This window comes from Balaenoptera physalus, assembly GCF_965194825.1.
Source record: "Balaenoptera physalus genome assembly, chromosome: 1".
Lineage (NCBI taxonomy): Eukaryota > Metazoa > Chordata > Mammalia > Artiodactyla > Balaenopteridae > Balaenoptera > Balaenoptera physalus.
This window is the reverse complement of record NC_138882.1, coordinates 108,559,168-108,581,604: the sequence shown is the minus strand read 5'-3', so window position 1 is coordinate 108,581,604 and position 22,437 is coordinate 108,559,168. Positions and strand designations below refer to the sequence as shown.

The following is a 22,437-nucleotide window of genomic DNA, read 5'->3' as shown; positions in this document are numbered from 1 at the left end:
GTAGGGATAATGGGGTTACAATATTTATTCCATGCATTTCATTCCCCAGCAAATTAGGTAAGAACAGGGAAGATAAAGGCCTGAGGGAGACAAAAGCTCTTAAAGCAATGCTCCCCTGCTCAAAAACATCTCTCCCAACATATTCCATGTAGTAGACACTAGAATAAAATAAAATGAAATGAATAAAGTGAAAATATTCCCCTTGAGAAGGCTCGGCATTATTTACCCCCATGTGGGAATGATTTGCATGACACTAATACTTCAAAGCCCCAGGGAAAATGAAGGCTTGTATTGGGGCAGAGAGGGAACCTTTGAATTTTAGAGTGAAAAGAGAAGCTACACTCTATCTGCAGGAAGTAGTCATTCATTCATCCATTCATTCATTCATTCAACAAATATTCAGTGAACCCCCTACGCTATGCCAAGCTCAGTTCTCACACTAAGAATACAGTAATGAATAAAACACAAAAAATCTCTGCCCTCATAGAGCTGACATTCTAAGGGAGGAAATAGATTAAAAATTAGGTAAGCAAATAAAATACATTAGGAAGTGAAAATGCTAAAGAGAAGAATAAAACAGAGAAGGGGGATAGGGCAAGTGTGGTTGAAGGTGCTGCAGTTTTATTTGGGTAGCCAGGGAAGACCAAGAACCACTGGGCTACGGAGGAGAGATGACATGCAAGATGCATTCAAAGAGGAAGGCGGTGTGACAGGGTAAGAGAGTGTCATGGACATATATACGCTACCAAATGTAAAATAGATAGCTAGTGGGAAGCAGCCGCATAGCACAGGGAGATCAGCTCGGTGTTTTGTGACCACCTAGAGGGGTGGGATGGGGAGGGTGGGAGGGAGGGAGATGCAAGAGGGAAGATAAATGGGAACATATTGTATATGTATAACTGATTCACTTTGTTATAAAGCAGAAGCTAACACACCATTGTAAGGCAATTATACTTCAATAAAGATGTTTAAAAAAAAAAAAAGAAAACTAACTGCAATATCAACACTTAAAAAAAAAAAAAAAGAAGAAGGCGGGAGCACAAAATAAAGCAGGCAGTACAACGTTGTCATTTTGCCCAGGATCCCATTAGCTTTACTCTGCCAGTTAAAATCACAGCCCTCAGGATCTTGCCAGGGACATGAAGCAGATTTCAACTTCCCCAAAATCAACCAGTTCTCCCCAGTTCAGTTGTTTTAGTATAGCTGATATTGCTCTATTTTTAGCCCTTCTTAAAAATGGGAGTGAAAGTGAAAAGAAACATAAGGCAAAATGAGAAGCATGTGATTCTAGCCTACTCCCTCCCTCTTCTATACCAGTTTTACATTTAACAACCTCCCAGTTGGGAAAATTTTAGAACACTCCTCTCTAATTTCAACAGGCTGCTGGCCTGTGCAACAAGGCTGTAACAATAAAATATACAGTGCTTGGCCTTTTATCTACAGTAATGCACAGAGTGACTTATTCTTCCTCACTAAAAAAAAGATCTGATTCCGGAGCAATGTAAAGAATGTAAATCTGTTGTGTTGGATTTATTCATTAGAAAGGGGATATCTTCTGGCTCCCCAATGAAAAGCCTTACCGTTAGGAAACATCAGTTTCTCTTCTCCAATCAGCTTCTCTTCTTCAATCCTTTCCATTTTTTCAGTAATTTCATACATCCTTACATAAAAACCCATGTCATTAAACTATTAGTCATTATATAATTAATGAATAAAATCAGAAATTTTAAAAAGACATCTCATAAAAGAACACAAAGGGTATACTTAATATAAAAATAAACACTGTGAAAGCTAGCTAGTTTACAAGAGAAAAAGTTAACTAAATCAGGGATCAAATTTGTCTCTCAACAGCTTTGTATGCCATGGAAATCAAAGTTGAAAAAGACTTGAAGACCGGAGAAAGTACAGTCCTGTCTTCAATACCTCTCCCATCAGATGACTTTAAAGGTACAGGGATAAAAGTTTATGACGACGGGCAAAAGTCAGTATATGCAGTAAGCTCTAATCACAGTGCAGCATACAACGGCACCGATGGCCTGGCACCAGTTGAAGTAGAGGAACTTTTAAGACAAGCTTCAGAGAGAAATTCTAAATCCCCAACAGAGTATCATGAGCCTGTATATGCCAATCCATTTTGCAGACCTACAACTCCACAGAGAGAGAAGGTAACTCCTGGACCAAACTTTCAAGAAAGGATAAAGATTAAAGCTAATGGACTGGGTAATGATATGAATAGATCCACACGCAACATGGACAATGGACTTTCAGAGGAGAGCGGCAACAGCTTCAATCACATCAGTCCCGTTCGGCCAATACCTCAACCCCGGTCAATGACTCAACAAGCAGAGAAGACACCCCACACCCAGCAGAAGAGGCTGATGACTCCTTGGGAAGAATCAGATGTAATGCAGGACAGGTATGCTCCCTCTCCAAAGGCGGGACTGAGTCCCAGCGAAGCACTAGTTGGGAAATCAGAACACCAGGGTTCTTCACCTACTTGCCAGGAGGATGAGGTAGACATTAGATATAATATTGTTCATTCCCTGCCTTCTGACATGGATGAGAAAGAACCCGTGACAATGATTTTCATGGGTTATCAGCAGGCAGAAGACAATGAGGAAGAAAAGAATCTTCTGACGGGATATGATGGGGTCATCCATGCTGAGCTGGTTGTGATTGATGATGAGGAGGAGGAGGGTGAAGGAGAAGCTGAGAAACTATCCTACCATCCCATAGCTCCCTACAGTCAGGTTTTCCAGCCTGCCAAACCAACACCACTTCCAAGAAAGAGATCAGAAGTTAATCCCCATGAAAACACAAACCATAAATCTCCCCACAAAAATTCCATATCCCTGAAGGAGCAAGAAGAAAGCTTAGGCAGCCCTGTCCACCATTCTCCACTTGACGTTCAGATAGCAGGAGATGGGACTGAGGATCCCTCCTTAACAGGTAACAAAAATGACAAGGCTTGTCACTGCTGTCTAGTCCTGTGATAATCTTCTCTTTGTGTTGTTACCAAACCCTCGTGCTTTCAGCTTTTTTTGACCACTTCATAAACTAATACGTGCTAAGATTTTTTTATTAATGCTGATATGAACTGTTATCATCATAAGCAAAGTGATTAAGTCACTTCAAAAGATAAAGAAAGTGAAACAAAAATTTGTTGCCTTATTTGGGTACTGCAATGACTGACCTTAGTAACTTGAAATTCATCTTCTGGCATGGTATGGATGTGAATGTATTTGAATTACTATCATGTTGGATCATCAATATTAGATCTTTTCCCATGAGAATCGAAGCCAGCTCTTTTTTTGTGTCTCTCTGTGATTTAAACTTCCTACATAAGTTAACAAATTGCCTTAATTTTGCAAGAGAAAACAAGAAACAAATTTTATTTTCAATGTGATATTTTATTACTTTGTTATATCTTGTTTCTCTATACTTTTATAATTTTATTAACTTTATTTCCTTAACTTTTCTACATTTTAAAAAAGAATATCAGTTTATTCTACATTATCTATAACATTTAATGACACATAATCTTCCCTAACTTAGAAATTTTATTTTTTTATTTTCTAAATATTTGCATTCCACATATTCTCATTCTCTGTAAAGTTTTAGAGCTATCTAGCTTTTTTAGCATTGAATAGAAAATAACACTTTTCTACAAAACTGATAGCTCATCAATTTTAGATTCCTTATTATCACTTGAATATTGTATTCTACTTATTTATAAACAATAAATAAGAATATGATAAAATTAATTATAATAGCTGATAAAATTAATTATAATAGCTAAAGACATAAATCAAATTACCCAGACATATGTACTAGATCTGTGAAAGGAACAGTAATTTTAAATGTTCTAATAGAAGAATTTTCATTAAAAAGCAATAACTATTGAGTCCCAGCTAATCCAGCCATCAAAAAACCTGATAATTCTACAGAACCGTTGGTAGTACCCGCACCATTCAGGAAGGATTCTTCCTCTGCAACCGAGAAACCCAGTCTTAGGTTGCCAATAATACAATAAAATGGACCTCTTCCATTTTTTAAGTAGTTAAATTAGACATAACTTTTGTATGTCTAAAAGACATACCTTTTGTAAATTTAGACATATTGTAAATTTAATTATCTGAAGAATTTCTAAGCTCTTGGTAAGTGAGCACTTATATTATCTTCCTAAATCAGAGTTGAATGGTGTGTCCCCACAACGGAAACCTGATAAAACTAAAAGCTCCTTTCTGTTATGAGAATGATCAAACTTTGCAGCTTAAATTCATTTTTTAAACAACAACACAGAAGACTTAGAAAAGAGGAGCATGCTGTTTACGGTCCAGAGCAGTGACGTTACGCACTATAAAACCTATTTTTTAACTTGGATGTTAGCCAGCTCCTCCCGAACACCCTTATTCCTTCTCCCCTACCCATGTCAACACATATATCCCAGAGAAAAAGACAGGAAGTGACTAATGTTTCCAGACAACACTAATCATGCCACTGAACTAAAATAGTGAAAACAGGAAGACCTTTTCCAGACAAAGTAACAATACAAATGTTGTACTATCAATCAAATCATCTTATAAACAGAATGCTCCAAATTCCTTGCCTTCTGTTATGATATCATTTTACATTCCCATTTTCCAATTCACCACGTGGATTACAGAACTGATATTTTTAATGGGTTTTTAAAAATAAGTATATCATATTGACATATGCCCTCAGGGTATGTCCATATTCATAGAATATATAGCCACCTATGCACTTCAATTTCACTAGCACCAACTAGGTTGAGCTTCTCCCTCTAAACGCCTCCCTCCCAAAAAATACATATTGATACTTGAAAATCCACCATTTCAGTCCATTCCTTTATTTATGGTATAGGTGTCCTACTAAATATAAATATTCCTAGTAGGCATAATAGTTAATAAGTGTAAGTCTCTTTTCTCTTAGTGTAAATGCTGTTATCAAAGCCTGACCTAAGAGCAATTTTTAACTTGGAAAAGAACATGAAGGAGGAAGAAAGATGGAAAAAGGTGGAGCCTGGAGACCCTAAAGATCAGATTTTTTAGCCAAAACTTTGAAAAGGATAAGACACAACAAGAAAATTTAGGCAAATTTATGTCCATTTATTTATGTATCAATAAATATAACAGGATCATGTTCAAAGCATCTGGCTCAATGCCAGATGCATCCAACGAGTGGCCCCTGTAAGGTTTTACTGGGACTCCCCTACTATCCCCACCAGCCAGACAGTTAACTCCCTTTGGTAATCCTCACCAACCTACTTTTGTACTTCTTTTAGCTCTGTTCTCCCCTCTTACAGATGTCAATGGCATTTCAGGATGAAGAGGTAGGGAAACTCAGCTCCGGAGGATTCAAAAGCTATTGGTGCCAAAATTGCCAACCTGTGGCAACCATTAGGAGCCAAGGGATACTGAGAGTAAGGAGGCAAGCTCTCTTCCCTCAAGTTAAAACCAGCCAAAACTATGCGTCTGAATTGCTATGGGGAGAGGAGATAGAGAACGGAGAAGAACAGAAAGGAGAAGTAAAAAGGAGGGCTGATGACTCAGGTCTTTTAGCTGCTACACCAAGGGGCCTTCCCATTGTCAAAAGCTGTGTCCCCACACATCTACTTGGAACTCACACCATCTACTTACCGTAGGCCTAAAGAAAGGAATAGCAGACTCTAACAATCTAGAATTCTTTTTTCCCCCTTAAGAAACGGGACAGTGAGTTACTGGATTACCCCACTCCTGAGGATGCAGACATCCAGGATGTCCTTTAAGAACTTCATTGAAAATGCACAGCACGCTGGCTATGCCTGATTTACTGAATCTAAGTTGATGAGTAACTGTAGGGAGGAGGATTTTGCCCCAGCCTTAAAAGAGACCTTCAAAAATCCCTTAAGATGAACTTTTCCTCTGCTTTCATTTTTGGTATGGGCAAGATAGAGGTCCAAAAATCTCAAAGTAAAACCTATAAAGACTTGCCTTCTGCCTTCTGCCTTCTTGCTGTGGAAGCACAGTCCTGTCCTTCAGTTTCACCATCCGACATCTCCCAGCAATCGACACCATCCTCCTGGCTACAGAGCAAAGGAAATTCTCTCAGCTGGTCCTAAGTTCAAGGGAATATTCTTGATCCTGCCACTGGAAATAATCATTTCCCTTAAAATTCCAAGGGAAATAAAGCTCCTTGACTTCATTTAAATGAAAACATTTCATATAAGTAGAGTGAAAATAAAAATGACCATGGCCTTCTTACAATATTAGATCCCCAACCTTCTCGTATTTGTGAAAAAGAGCTTCTTAGAAATAGGGTCATTTCATTTGTTGACAGACAACTAATATATGGCTGTGAAATAAGAAAACATGATTTCCCTTTTTGATTTTTTTTAATTAAACAAAATTTTGCAAACAGTTAAATAGCTGGTTCTTGGGCCATATTACACATGATTGTAATGATCAGTGCCTTGAAAGCATCTCTCAACTTTTGGAACATGACTGAGACAACTATACTCTGTTCTTAAATATTAATGGCATGATACCAGAACATCAGAGGAATGTTATGAATTTTAAATCTACATTTTTAAATGGTTTCTACATCCAATATACCATTAGCAGTGAAATATTCTCAAAAAGATAAGTTTGCCCTTTGAAAGTACTTATAACATACCTTGACAAAGACATTTTATCATGACTTCAACTCCTAAATACTGGTTCGTATTGTTTCATTATTTAAAAAATTTGTTCTTGCCATTCTATATCTAAGGATGAAGCCCCTTGGGATAACCAAGTTTGATGAGTTAAAAGATAACCCAACCATCATGAATTAGGGTTTATGTCAATGCTTTTTTCTCTTTAGTAGTACATAGCTCAGAAATATGCACAAAATAGTCATTGACCCATAGCTGTTTATCTATGGCTAATAGTGATACTCTGCACTAATCCTGTATTTACTCAATTTATGCTGTGTTTGCTCTTTTAATTTTTATAGAAATAGGTTCCTTCTAGTTCTGAACCTGCTTCTTCCCTAAGTTAACCATAGCTTATTATTTCTACTATCTTTTTATGCTACTAAAACAATGTTCACATTGTTGGATAAAATCATCTGAGGTATGTTTCAAACTTTCCTGCAATCTATGTAATGGTCATTTAGAGTGAAAAGTAAAGCTTTTTTTTCCATAACTCTCTCTCTATTTTTTCTTTATTTTGCAGCCTTAAGGATGAGAATGGCAAAGCTGGGGAAAAAAGTTATCTGAGAGGTGTACCATCTACGTAAACACCCTTTGAAGAAGAAACTAAGAAACATTTGCAAATTTCTCCTCTGGATATTTTGTTTCTTTTTCCTGAGATACAAAAATTATAATTATACCCATATTAAGCCATGTGAATAAGCAGTAGTCATTATTTGAAACAAATTCCAAAAAAGCTGGGGAGAACAAACTCTTAACCTTTCCAGTTACTTGACATGATTCAGTGGGGGGAAACCAACATATTTTTATTGTATTGATACCAAAGCATTTCTAATAAGAGCTTGTTAAATTTAAGAATAAAGTTATTTAAAATAGCCCGACTATATTTTATTAACTGACCTTGTAATTTTGCTGACACAAAGATTGAAAGATCATAGGAAGCCACTGCACCTCATCACAGAAATATTCATCTTCAACTCTGAGAAGTAAACATGCCATCCCAAGTCAACAAGGCTCTAAGACAACTACATCCTCCTGCTAAGGACCAATTCAATTGAGACTTAAAACTCTTTGCATACATTTTAAAGGTGCATGCAATAATTATCCTCATATTTGGGGACTGGATTTGGATTATCTTGATAGCGTACATGACTTTACAGTTGATAACCAATGTGTTCAGTCTTCTTGAAATATCATCTTTTCTTTCATTCAGTTCAATGTGAATTCCAGGGTACAATGACTGATTATGACCCAAGACTGTTGGATGGAGGACTTCCCAAATTCTCAACACAAATCTGATCTAATGTTTGACCAATTCTTATAAACAAGTTAGAATCCTAATATTAAAACATAATAAGAAAGTGTACAACATTTCATTCCTAAGTATTCTTGCCAGGATGTTAAATCATGATTTGAAGGAGAATACTCCCATACCAATTATTTCCTGCCTTACCTTGTTATACTGCCCTCCATCCAACACCCTCAAAATCCACTCAAATATATCTTCCCCTGGATCGTGCCAGTGCTAATTACCCAGGTCCTGCCAAGTCTTTCAGTGAATGGTCTGTTTTCTCTTGGGAAAACATTGAATTGCCCTGGTGAGACCATGATGAAATTATCTTAGCTACTAGTATGGAGGCAATGAGAAGTAAAAGAAGCGGATCCTGATGAGGGCAAGCATTACCTGGAGAGCATCAGCCTCAGATGAGTTGTCTGCAAGGGGCAGTTGTTCTCTAGGAGGAAAGAGCTCCTCTGCTGGCCTGGAATGTTCCGGGAAATCTGGAAGGTCAAATTTCAGAAGCACTTTAATACAAACACCCCTATCCCAGGTCCAAGGGTCCCATTCCTTCCTTTTCATGCTTCTGACTTTAGCATAAGTGACTTGTCAAATCTGCACATTCTTTTGTAGCTCTGCCATCCTTGTGATTAAATCACTGGGTTTGGGTTTTGGTTTTTGTACACACAAGTTTATTAGAACACCGCCTGGCACCTAGTAAGTGATCAATAAGCAAATGAATGAATAAGTGGTTCAGAAGGGGAAAGATGTAGTCTGCAAGGGGAAGCTGTGCAACACCAGTTGGGTTCAAGCAACATAAGCCTGAATCTGTCTGGCAGATCATGAGGCATGGACCAGGGCTTGTATGCAGAAGTGGCCCAGCATGGTCAGAAGATGTGGGAAGTGGGAACTGGTCTTTTGCCTGGGGGTAAAGCGGGCGCTGCTGCAGAATTGGCTGCCAGGTGGGCAGAATGGGGTCTGAGTGCAAAGCTGGAGCCGTTCAGTCAGGGCTGCTGAGGTGAGTCTGGACCATCCACACACCAATCCACTGGCTCCTGTGCTCAGTAAAAAGGAAGGAAAGCTGGAAAACGGAAGTGAGGTGCCTTCTTGCTGCTGTTGCCATGCAGCATCCCTCCAGTACCCTCTACTGGCAAAGGCTAACATTGCTTCACCTGGCAAAGAAGAAATGTTTACATCACAAAGCAGGGCAAAGAAGGGTGGATTTGGAGATGAAGCATTAAATGATGAAGATAAAGATGAAGCATTAAACTGGCACTGTCCACTCGTTTTTCTACCCAACTTCCGTGTTTATCTTTCTACATAATGTTGACCATTCAAGCAACTAAAAAACAACTGTTTCCATCTAATAAGATGCAGCTATCCTTTAAAAAAGATCTCACCTTCTCCCCCAAATGAGGAGACACACACTCCCGAGTTATGCTACCCACAGCTAACTATATTCAACATTAAAGAACAGTTTTAGATTCAGAGAAAAATCCAAAAGATAATACAAAGTTCCCCTATACTCCACACCCAGTTTCCCCTATTATTAACATCTTACATTAGTATGGTACATTTGTTATAATTAATGAACCAATAGTGATACATTATTATGAATTAAGGTCTTATAATTTATTCAGATTTCCTTAGTTTTTACCTAATGTCTTTTTTTCAGTTCTAGGATCTCATACAGAAAACCACATTACTTTTAGTTGTCATGTCTTCTTAGGCTCCACTTGGCTGTGACTGCTTTTCAGACTTTCCTTGTTTTTGACAAGCTTGACAGTTTTGAAAATTACTGGCCAGGTATTGTGTAAGATGTCCCTCTATTGCAAATTGTCTGGTGTTTCTTTCATGATTAGACTGAGGTCATAAGTTTGGGAAAGGAAGACAAAAGAGGTAAATTGCCATTTTCATCACATCATATCAAGGGTACATACTTTCAACATGAAAGTACGTACTGTTAATGTTGACCTTGATAACCTGGCTGATATAGTTTAGTCAGATTACTTCACTGTAAAATTATTCTTTTTTGCTGTATGCTTTGGCAGGAACTCACTATGCACAGCCCATACTTAAGGAGTAGGGAGTTAGTCTCACTCTCCTTGAGGACAGAGTATCTATATCAATTATTTCAAATTCTTCTGCACAGGAGATTTGTCTATTCTTCCCCATTTGTTTATTTATTCAATCATTAATTTAAATCAGTGTAGACTCATGGGTGTTTACACTACACTTGAGTTATAATCCAACACAATTTGTTGCTCAAATAGCTCCAGCTTTGGCCACTGCAAGCACTTTCAGTTTGTTCCTGTGCACCTTTGACATACACCCATAAATGTTTTGAACATGAGATGACTTTCCATTTCATCAGATCTTCTTTAGTTTCTTTCAATAATGCGTTGTATTTTTCATCGTACAAGTCTTACATCTCCTTAAATTTATTCCTCTTTTATTCTGTTTGATGGTTGTGAATGGAATTGTTTTCTTAACTTCACTTTCAGATTGTTTTTGCTAGTGTTTAGAAATGCAATTGATTTTTTTGTATATTGATTTTGTATCCTATAACCTTGCTGAACTTGTTTATTTCTTCTAGTAGTTGTTTACTGGATTCCTTAGGGTTTTCTATGTATAAGATTATGTCATCTATGAAAAGTGATGGTTTTATTTCTTCCTTTACAGTCTGGTTGTCTTTTATTTCTTTTTCTTGCTTAACTGCCCTTGCTAAAACCTCTAATACAATGTTGATGCAAAGTGGTGATGACACTCTTGTTTCCGATCTTAAGGTGAAAGTGTTCACTCATTTACCATTAAATATGATGATAGCTATCAGCTTTTCCTACATGTCTTTATCAGGTTGAGGAAATCCCCTTCTTTTCCACATTTGTTGAGTATTTTTACCATGAATGGGTGCCTCTCTTTAATTCTGTCAACTTTTTCTTCATGTCTTTTGGAGTCTGTTATTAGGCACATTCATATTTATCATTGCAATGTATTCTCTTTTGTTAAATTAATTTATTTATTTTTGGCTGCGTTGGGTCTTTGTTGCTGCGCATGGGCTTTCTCTAGTTGCGGCGAGCGAGGGCTACTCTCCGTTGCAGTGCACAGGATTCTCATTGCGGTGGCTTCTCCTGTTGCAGAGCACGGGCCCTAGGCGTACGGGCTTCAGTAGTTGTGACTTAAGGGCTCTAGAGTGCAGGCTCAGTAGTTGTGGCGCACGGGCTTAGTTGCTCCGCGGCATGTGGGATCATCCCAGACCAGGGATCAAACCCGTGTTCCCTGCATTGGCAGGTAGATTCTTAACCACTGCGCCACCAGGGAAGTCCTTGCCCCTTTACATTTAAATCATGTCATGGGTTTTACTTTTTTATCCATCTGACATTCTCTGCCTTTTAATTGGAGTATTTAGTCTACTAATGTTTAATATAATCGTTAATATGGCTGAGTTTTGGCCTATTTTATTATTTGTTCTCTCTTTATCCCCTCTGTTTTCTGCTCCTTTATTTTCCTTTTCTTGCCTTTTTAATTAAATTACTTAAATAATTTTAAGATTTCATGTTATTTTTTCTACTGGCTTTATATATATATATCTTGTTTTTTATTTTCTGTAGGAATTACAATATACATTTTTAATTCTTCACATTAGAACTTTTCACTTAGAACTAACATTGTATAACGTTATATAAAATGCAGATGTCTTTCAACTATGCAAGTCTATAATCTCTTGACATCCTTTATGCTAACTTGTTATATGTATTACATCTGCATACATTACAAACCCCACAAAACAATGTAGACTCTTTTTTGCTTTGAACAGACATATTTATTATAAAGAATTTAAGTTGTAAAAAACCAAAGAGGTTTTTTTATTTACCAATTATTTACCATTTTGAGTGTTCTTCATTCTATCCCTGGGATCCAACTACCATTTCTCTTCAGCCTGAAGAACTTCCTTTTGCCTCTTGTAGTGCAACAAAGTCTCTTAGATGTCCTTCGATGCAGATTGTCTTCATTTTTGTCCTCATTCTTGAAGGACATTTTTTCCACAAGTATAATTCTTATTGACTTTTTTTCCTCTTTCGGACGTTATTTCACCCTGTCTGGCCTCCATAGATTCTTATGGGAAGTAAAATGTTAACAAAATCATCGTTCCCCTGTTTGGAATGTTTAATTTTTCTCCTTCTCCTTTCAAGATTTGCTCTGTATTTTTTGCTTTCAAGACTTTGACAGTGATTTGTATAAGCATGATTGTTCATATTTTCTTGCTTGAATTGTTTTCCTGCATCATGAATCAGTAAAGTTAGGTCTTTTAGCAAATTTGGGGAGTTTCCAGTCATTATTAACTCAAGTTCTCCTCTTTCTGAGATAATACCTAAAGATGCTACCATTTAACAGGTCTTGAGATTCTGTTCAATTCTTTCCCAAAATTTTTTCCTTATTCTGTTCAAACATTAGATAGTTGATTTATCTCCAAGTTCATTGGCTCTTTTTCCTGTCATCTCCATTCTGATATTAATTCTCTCCTGAAATCTTTCAAATACTGTATTTTTGCAGCTTTCCAATTTCCATATGGTCCTTTTGTATTGTTTCTATTTCTATGTATTTTTATTTATAGCAAGTAAATTTCTTTTTATATAGTTGAGAATAATAATAATACATGCTTTAAAATTCTTATCTCCTCAATCTAATCAGGTGAGAAATCTCAAAGGTTGGTCTCCATTGATTGTTCTTTCTTTAGAGCAAGGGTTAACAAACTATGGCCCAGAGGCCAAAGTCATCCCACATCTTGTTTTTGTATGGCCCACAAGCTAAAAATGATTTCTCACATTTTTTGAAGGTCTGTTTTAAAAAATGCTTATGCTACAGAGACCATATGTGGTCCACAAAACCTGAAATATTTTCTATCAGTCCCCTTAAAGGAAAAGTTAGCTAACCCTTGCTTTGGAGAATGGGCCAGAGTTTCTTGGTTCTTTTTATGTCAGGTAATTTTGGATTGTTGTCGGTACATCATAAAATAAAATACTGGATTCTCTTATTTTTCACCAATGAATATGGCCTCTTTTGTTTTAGCAGGCAAATAACTGGGTTGGACTGCAAACTCTGTTTCTTGTGTTCCAGCTCCAATCTCAAGTCAACTTTTTTTGTTTGGTCTAGCTGCTTTGCACCTGCATTATGCATGTGAACATATTCAGGGATCAATCAGAGCTATGGGCAAACAGGATTTGGGATGCCCTCTCTAGTGTTTTCCTTTCCAAGAAAGGAACTCCCCTCCCTTCACCCCACTGTCTCATAGCTGCAGTTGACCAGCCATCAGTCCTCTGGATTTCTATGCCACAAACACTGCAGTTCCCCTGCCACCCAACACCACATACACAGTTGACTTCAACTGTCCTGAAACTAAAAACAGTGAAAACAGGGAACTCCAAACAATTTTCCTCCTCTGAGTGTGGACACCTCATCCAAATCTTCCTGCTTCTCGTCACTCCCTGGGGCTTTCAGATAGCTGCTTTTTGAAGTTTACTCTAGTTTTCTGAAGGAGAGTCTATTTGGCAGGATCTTAGCCATTACTAGCAGTGGAACTCACATATTTAGAATGTATGGGTTCAGGAAATTCTTATCCGCAGAGCTTGATTACCATGTCTGAGTACCTGATTGGGAACCAAAAATTGTTTATGTTCTTAGAAGAAACCCAGAGTACAATACAATTTCTTTTATGTGTTTATAAGATATATGAAGAAGATATACTTCTAAAGATATCACAGGGAGATCAGCTTGGTGCTTTGCAACGACCTAGAGGGACAAGATAGGGAGGATGGGAGGGAGGTTCAAGAGGGAGGGGATATGGGGACATGTGTATGCATATGGCTGATTCACTTTGGTGTACAACAGAAACTAACACAGTATTGTGAAGCAATTACACTCCAATAAAGATCTATTTTAAAAAATAAAATAAAAATTGGGGGAAAAAATCACTACTTAAGGTTTTTGGTAAAAAATAAAATAAATTAAAATAAATAAATTTAAAAAATTAATAAAATCCATGAAAAACCACTGGAAAAAAATAAAGAAAAAAATAAAGATATGTTCTAGGAACTGTCTCTCCTCTAAACCAGAGTTATATGACCAGGCATTATATAAAATGACATTAACTTATTTGATAACGAAATAAGAAATTAAGCTGATACCAATTTTAGGGCAAGCAAACCTCCCAGATCTTTCCACCCAAAGGTATAATCCAAGAGTAGTAATCAGATAAATATTTGTTTTACTGAGGTGAAATTCACATAAAATAATCCTTTTAAAATGGCATTTCTTATATTCACAATGTTGTACAACCACCACCTCTATCTATCAACAAAATATTGTCAGCATCCCAAAATAAAATCTTATGCCCATTATGCAATTACTCCCCATTCCCTCCTCCACTCCCTCCCCTCAAGGCCCTGGCAACCACCATTCTGCTGTCGCTATGCATTTACCTATTCTGGATATTTCATATACTCATAATATGTGACATTTTGCGTCTGATTCACTTAGCATAATAGTTTTAGTATTATTATTATTATTTGGCTGTGTTGGGTCTTCGTTTCTGTGCGAGGGCTTTCTCTAGTTGCGGCGAGCAGGGGCCACTTTTCATCACGGTGCGCGGGCCTCTCACTGTCGCGGCCTCTCTTGTTGCGGAGCACAGGCTCCAGACGCGCAGGCTCAGTAGTTGTGGCTCATGGGCCCAGTTGCTCCGCGGCATGTGGGATCTTCCCAGACCAGGGCTCAAACCCGTGTCCCCTGCACTGGCAGGCAGATTCTCAACCACTGCACCACCAGGGAAGCCCAGCATAATAGTTTTTTTGTTTTTTTATTTGTTTGTTTGCTGTTCCTCTTCTTATTCCAGTCCTTTGATGTCTCTGGTAGCCATGGAGAAGCATAATGTTCAGAAGGTTCATCTATGTGACAGCATGCATCAGTACTTCATATCTTTTTATGGCTGAGTAATATTTCATTGTATGTATGTACCACAACTTGTTTATTCATTTATCTGTTGATGGACATGTGGGCTGTTTCCATCATTTGGCTATTGTGAATAGTGTTCCTATAAACATCAAATTTTTAATTTTTTTTTATTGTGGTACAATATACATAACACAAAATTTTCCACTGTAACTACTTTCAAGGGTACAATTCAGTGCATTAAGTACATACACAGTGTTATGTAAGCATCACCACTATCAATCTCCAGAACAATTTCATCATCCCAAACAGAAATTCTGTACCCATTAAGTAACAGTGCCCCATTCCTCCCTCTCCCCCAGTCCTGGGTAATCACCCTTCTACTTTCTATGAATTTGACTAGTCTAGGTACTCCAAGTAAATAAATCATATAATAGCTGTCCTTTTCTTGTCTGGCTATTTCACTTAGCATAATGTTTTCAAGGTGAATATCAAATTTTTTATCAAATAAAAACTACACATTCCATAGGTAAAAACTACTAAAGTTTAACACTGTAATCAAAAGCAATGACATCATCAACAACATGTACAAAGCACCTTTTGCTGGTACCACTTCCTTCCTTCCTCATAACTGCCCTGTGAGATGGGCTTTACAGATGAAGGAATGAGGCTCAGAGAAAATGAGCGATTTGCCCAACGACATGAGTCTTATAAATCAGACATGCATGCTCAGGTCTTCCAGCTCCGCTCCCAGACTCCCAGTCTTTTTTATGTACAGGGTTATCTGCCTCCCAGCATACCATTTATAAGGATGGTCAGGAGAGACCTATGCAGAAGCAACAGTCAGGGAAGCCTCCAAAAACAAGAAGGATTTTTGAGCCAGAACTTAATAAACTAGTTTTTGCTAGAAAAAAGGGAACAGAAAGGGCATTCCAGGCAGGTGACCATCAGTGACCTGGGTGCAGAGATGAGCCCGGTGGGTATTGGGCAAGAAGGAAAGAAGCAGGGTGTGCACAGTGACAGTGTGTAACCTAATCTGATTTGAAAAGAGCTTAGAAGAATCCTTTCTTTCATTCCCATCTACAATGGATTATCTTAAACAAGGACCTTTGTTCTTTTTTTTTTCCTTGCTTCACCAGAATATACAGACAAATAGAATTTCAGCTAAAAGCTACAGGTCCCCCCTAGGGCTTCCTGGTTGGCGTCTGCTGCATCTGTCTTTTCCCAGCACAACCTGGACTGGGGCAAGATGTGGAGGGATGAATATCACTTAACACACATTAGAGCCAAAATCCTGATAACCAAGTAGGCACTAAAGTGTTATTCAATAACTTATGCCATAGGCTACCTGCGTCCTTAAGATTGATTTCCAAAGATAAGAAAATAATAAAAACAAAAATAGCCTCAGTTGTGAATGCTACCCCAACCACAACTTTCTAGAATTTGTTTCACTTTTTTTTCAAAAATAAAGAGTTATTTTTATTTTACAGAAGAACCCATCTTTAAGAAGAAAACTCATGATTTTGCTATTTGGGGCAACATTGCTGAAGATATAAAGGCATTTAGTTTAACAATTACTCCTATCAAAAGATATCTTTAAAAAAACAGATTGTTTATTACAAAAACAAGAAGGAAAACTGAGAGGAGCAACGAATAGGCATTTTCAATTTGTAGATGTCAACCATTCATAAGCAGAAGAATCATCATTTGATATTAATGAAAAGGTTTGTTGGTCTACTAAGGTTAGATGACAAAAAGACTTCTTCGGACAACTCTGTATATCAACTGATGATATATCAAAATAGTGCCAACAGATGAATCAATGAAAAAGAAAAGTTAACATAGGTTAGCCTCAGCACTGGAAATCCAGCAAGCTCATGTATTTGAAAACGAAACCCACCAAGGTTCATCTTCTCCTTAAACAAATCTTTCCTTGTCAAATGTATAATATAATTTATTAAGAGAATTTTATTAACCTTTAGGCCCCTAATAATTGAAAATTAGAGGAAAATATTTTAGTATACATTTAACTTTCTATACTAAACAAAATGTTTTTAAATAAAGACATTCAAAAGGAAAGTTTAGACTGTAAATAGCCTGGCACTTATAGAACATAAACACGGAAAGTTCACATCTCAAACCCTAAGCTACTTATGATAAACATCTATATAAAGAACAAAAACATATCATTTTACCCAGTGAAAGATGTAAGATACATCACTGAGGCTATTATTTATACCAGATAGAATTTAGGTCCTTGGACCAATCAGAAAGAACACCTAAAAAAGTAAATAAAATATGCCTCCCTAAACTTTTTATTTTAAGAATGTAGAGTTTTGCTTGTTTCCTCTGCCTAAGATAGTTATGTTCATTTGTTACAGGGTCACAGGAATGTAAAGGGAAGTATCAAACAACGGTTACAATCAAGTTTAGAAAACAAATAGAATTGAAACCAGAAAATGACAACACTGGTCCCTAATTTCAGTTTGTAACCTATAACTGTTGGGCAAAAAAAAAAGACAGAAATTTTTCAAATAAATATTAAGAGTTGGTGAATTTTAAGAGAAATGCCATCCCAAGATATTATCTAAGTACTAAAAATGAATCAGCACAAGTTAACAGTAACAAAGCAGTAGTATTATGGCGCCACCCACTGGCTAGAAGTCCTCATAGCAAACATGAGACCCAGTCATAAAATAGAAATTATTGGAACCGGAAGGGAAATAACATTGATAATTCTAATTCATTACAGCATCAGGATCTTCTAACAAAACAGAACCACCCATATTATTTTATTACCACAAGGACAAAGAATAACTCTTAAATATGTTCACAAGAGTGAATTTTATTAATTTTGAAATGCAAGTCTACAATCTCCAAAGGCTAAGACAACCTCAGAGTCAAAACAATTAGCATATAAAATGCCATTTTAGCTCTGTAGCTGAATATATAAAGACACTCTTAATCAGAAGATGCACACTTGCATTTCACTGCTAAGAAATAAATTATAATATTAATAATATATTTAAATGTTAATGAAATGGTGTTGGCCCTACTTTCACCTTTACCAGGGAAGTAACAAAATACATGAAACAAAAGATACGTCCAAAACACTGGACCGAAAAACATGTTTCTAAAAAATTTTTAAGAAAGGGGGGAAGGGGAAAAAAATCCTAAGGAAGACCATTCAGATAAACTAGTAAAAATAAATGTTTTCTTCAAAGTACCACAGCACCTTTATAGTCCAAAATATATTTACCTTGATACTATCTGCATTTTATCCTATGACATCTTTTTTGTTTTTCCAAACAGTTCTTTTCTTACATGCTAACATTCTTAAAATTTCAGCATAAAAATTCAGCATATTTGAGTCATTTCTCCTCAAGTACAACCTTCCCTTTAAGACTCAGAATAATACATAAAAGCTTGAAATCAGTTTATAGCCCATAGGACCCTAGTGAATGTTGATCTCTAAAGACCAGACTTATGAATTTCTCTATAGACATGGCCTGGTCTTCCTAATTAGAAGTCATGAATACACTCCAGGCAGTCGGTACAGGAATCAAGTTTTTTGGCTTGATGATAATTATCACCTGGTCTGCAAAAGCCAAGGTCTTCGCTCGCTCATAGATGGTTGATTGCAGATAAGAACATCGTGAGAAAAGTCAAATTCCCACAGACATAAATTGCTAACACTGTCTTTTTAAAAGCATAACCCTGAAAGAAAAAAATTGAGATATGAAAAAAAAGAATAACTATCATTAAGGTTTGTGTCAATAAAGAAGAAAAAAAGACTTACTTCTGCTTCAGCTGCAGTAAATGACTGGAGGATCTGAATTCTATCATCATCCAATATTTCAACTGTCAAGAATAAGAACATAAGTTTGTAAGGCCAGTGGGTATGCAGATAAACTAATTCTCAAAAAAAAAAAACCTGATTTGTAGCGTTTGCTGATTTCCAGGATGTTCATTCTCCCATTTCAAGTGACCAAATGTTGCAAACTTCTTGAATACTTAAGGCTCTCACAAATTAGGTCAAGCTGGCTACAGCATACATTTGTTAAAAGACTTTCTCCTAGTCAATAAACACTATACCAAACTCCTAACAATCCAAGTTTTAAGTACATATGTATTTTAAATAGCAAGCCATAATCTAGCAATCAAAAGTCCTTTAAGACTCAAACCCCATACAATATTGTAAATCAACTATACTTCAATTAAAAACAACAAAAAAAGACTCAAACCCTATGTATGTTGACCCTATCAAGAACCAAAAAATGGTAGGACAGATATTTAGTACTCAGTTCCTAAAAGCTGCCCAGGCTCCTAGATTCACAACACACACACTAGACAACAAACAGGTTTTGTTTTTAGAAGGCCACCTTTACTTATTTGAGGGGATGAGAACTAGATAGGACACAAAAGACAGTCAGACTAGAAATCAAGCTAAAATGTCACTGATTCTCTACTAATCTCTTCAATGGCTACAGGTATCTTACCCTGCCTAGAGGTGAGACCAAAACAGACCTTGCCACCAGAGAGCGCCGGCAAAATAAATCCTTCCTATCTAGCGCGCTGGTTAGCTAGCTATCTACATACAATGTATAGGGCAACCTAAGTGACAGCACACAGGAAGTTTGTCAAATAGGTAAAATTCGTCTGCAGCTTTGCCCTGTGTTGACCATGGGCATCTCTTCTTCCTCTATCTCAGGGGTCTCTCAGCTCCAGGCATTCAGGGTTGTCAGTGCATTCTAGCCCCAAGTCAGACCAGCATGAAAAGTAAAAAGTACCTACAAAGAAGGCCTTTTCCCTAAAACCTCTTTCCCTTGCATTTTACTCACTGATTCTAATACTAATGAATATAAAAAACAAACGCAGAAATTTTCCATTATTTTTACCACAGACTGAGTAATCAAAACAGAAACTTTTAGTAAGCTACCGTATAAGAGTCAACCATTAGTGTCAAGAAACTAATTATATTCCAACAGTTTGTATAAAAGTGATTATACATAACACTGTTCTTTGAACAGGTTACCTTTTCTAGAGAGTCGGTAAGTGTGTACCTCCAGAACAATCTCTGTCCCAACATGCCAGGCTACAAATCCAATCATTGCATAGGTTTTCCATGGCCCAGGAAGATTCAATCCTGGTAAATCCATTCCCAGGAACATTGCTGCCACTACATTCATAAGGAAGAAATACATATTCTGAAATGCAATTCAAGAGGTAACTGTGTATGCATGTATACATGTGTGTGAATTATATCAAGTAAAATATACTAGAAGAGTTTATGATATCAATTAGATTCATATTTAAGACCAAATAGTCTTATTATTTTAACACCAGAAAGGCTAAGATGGGAAATTATAATTACAATCGACCAATTGTTAAAAAAGAGGCACCCAAATTTTTCAAAATGTTTTAAGTCTGCAATGTAGGAAGGGAGAAACGTATGGAAACCATTTCTGATTATACCTTCCCTTCCACGAATTTCTATAGACTGTAGAAATGTGAGGGTAGGAGGTGTCAGCTTAGGTATTTATTACATAAAGCATCAAAATACACTGGATAATCATACTTGACTTTTGAAAAACACCTTTCCCTAGAAGGTACCATCCCCATGGAGAAAACCTGGAGACAGAGGGCTGGGACCCCGGAGCCCACTTCAGCCCAACCCACGACTGACCCTCAAGTTGAGCTGCTTAAATGTTTGGTCGGTCATCAGCATAGCTTATTCTGCTGGCAAAGGCAAATGCTAAAAAAAAGTCTCAAAAGGAGAGTTTTAAAGTCATTTTAAAAACCTTGAAACTGAAATAATGGCTTAAATAGTTACCTCTAGAAATTACTTTCTGGATTTCAATGTTTGACTGATTTCTCCTCAACAGCCAATTACTCCAATTACTAATGCATCTAAAAATCATTTAAGCCAAATTACAACTTGCAATATAAACAACCTGCAATTATATATGAATAAGTAGCATCACAATTACTTACCTGCTATTATTCTAGCAGCTGTTCCCATACTCCAATGAGTCCAGTTAAACATTTGCCTTCTACCAAATAAAGAACCAGTCAGTATTCTTAAAAGTGATGGAACTACAATTTATTCCCAAGAGAATAAAAAGCATGTAATTTCCCTATTGCCTAGGAATTAGATATCTGAAATACATTTTAAAACCTTTTAAAGTAAGTATAATTTATCACTGGATTTTATAAAATGCAAAAAGGAATTGGTTTCCCAACTAATGACATCTACATTAAAAGCATTTATAAATAAAGACCTAAGTACCTTGGGTCATGTAAAGGTGGTCTGAAGGCTGCCGAAAGAAGCTGAAGAACTGCTAAAATCATCACTATACAACCAAGGTATGGGTGATAACCTGCATGCTGAACAAAGTTATATCATTTTAATGCTCTCAATCTTGCCCATCGATTAAACCCTCAAGTTAAAAATAATACACACAGATGTATCCTTAGCGTTTTTCTGTAGCTTTAAACATTTAATAATGATAGTTACAATAACAGGCACCATTCACTGAGTGTCTATACCAGGCACATACTTTATACACATTATCACTAATGTTCACTATGATGCTTGACAGTTAGTTATCAATATCCCACTTCTACAAATGGGGGAACTGAGGCTCAGAGATATCAAGTAATGCATCCAAGGCCACACAGTGTGTAAATGGTCGTGGTGGAATCCATGCACAGAATGCTGCCTCTTCCCACCAGGATGTTAGATGACCACCAACACCAGCACAGCCATCTGAAGCCCACTTAGGACTAGTTAGTACCTGCATGTCAGGAACAATCAACCCAGTGTATTTTAATTACTTGTTCAGACCTCTATGTTTCCCAGAGCTGAAGGTTCTACTTGATTCCTTGTAACCCATATGCTTAACAGAGCCTTAGTCACTCAATAAATGTTTGCTGATCAAGAGAATAACCTGCACAACCACTGTATTAAAATCTCATCTCCTCTGTTCAGAACAAAGGTCTAAGCCAAGAAAAATCATCAACACAATACCTCAACAGTTTCGGCTACACTCCTCCCTCAGTGATGTGTGCTTGCTGAAAACAGCAGACAGTTGGATTAGACCACTTTGCACAATTATTTCATTTAAAAATTTAAGAGAAAAATTAAGAAGATGCTCTAATACATTACACGTTTAAATAGAGGGATATCACAGTCTGGTGTTACTGACTCCCATGCTTGGGAAGGCTCTAAAACCTGTGATCTAGAACAAGGACATAGTGGTTTCCAAGCCAAGATAGGAAGCTTTTGCAAATTAGGAACTAAAAGTTGACAGAAGAGCACTACAAAACTTTCAAACCATGGACTCAGTTATATAGAGATAAGTTATAACCTGGACCCTGGAGATGGAAAGTGCCTCTCTCTAATAAAAAACAGTAAGAGCAGCAACAAAATTCTTATATATTTAGAATGTGCTGGGACTATCCTAAGTGCTTTCAGTTAATTAACTCTCAACCCTCAGAAAGCCTATAAGATAGATACTCT

The 22,437-nt window shown here is 36.9% G+C and overlaps 2 protein-coding genes across 9 annotated transcripts in view; one reads left to right on the top strand and one right to left on the bottom strand.

Moving 5' to 3' along the window:
• PALMD (palmdelphin) overlaps nt 1–7,569 on the top strand; it is a 54,285-nt gene extending 46,716 nt beyond the window's left edge. For both annotated transcript variants that reach the window (XM_082452203.1, XM_082452204.1), the window contains exons 7-8: nt 1,852–2,949; nt 7,218–7,569. In XM_082452203.1, coding sequence (XP_082308329.1) covers nt 1,852–2,949; nt 7,218–7,261 — 1,142 coding nt within the window. In that variant the 3' untranslated portion in view covers nt 7,262–7,569. The remainder of the gene's footprint in view (nt 1–1,851; nt 2,950–7,217) is intronic.
• Nucleotides 7,570–14,523: 6,954 nt separating this feature from the next.
• FRRS1 (ferric chelate reductase 1) overlaps nt 14,524–22,437 on the bottom strand; it is a 99,107-nt gene continuing 91,193 nt past the window's right edge. For 6 of the 7 annotated variants that reach the window (XM_082452146.1, XM_082452147.1, XM_082452144.1 and 3 more), the window contains 4 exons: nt 21,205–21,302; nt 20,910–20,968; nt 19,951–20,094; nt 14,524–18,776 (listed from right to left, as the gene is read on the bottom strand). In XM_082452146.1, the coding sequence (XP_082308272.1) occupies nt 18,619–18,776; nt 19,951–20,094; nt 20,910–20,968; nt 21,205–21,302 (459 nt within the window). In that variant the 3' untranslated portion in view covers nt 14,524–18,618. The remainder of the gene's footprint in view (nt 18,777–19,950; nt 20,095–20,909; nt 20,969–21,204; nt 21,303–22,437) is intronic. The other variant, XM_082452143.1, reaches the window with a different exon arrangement.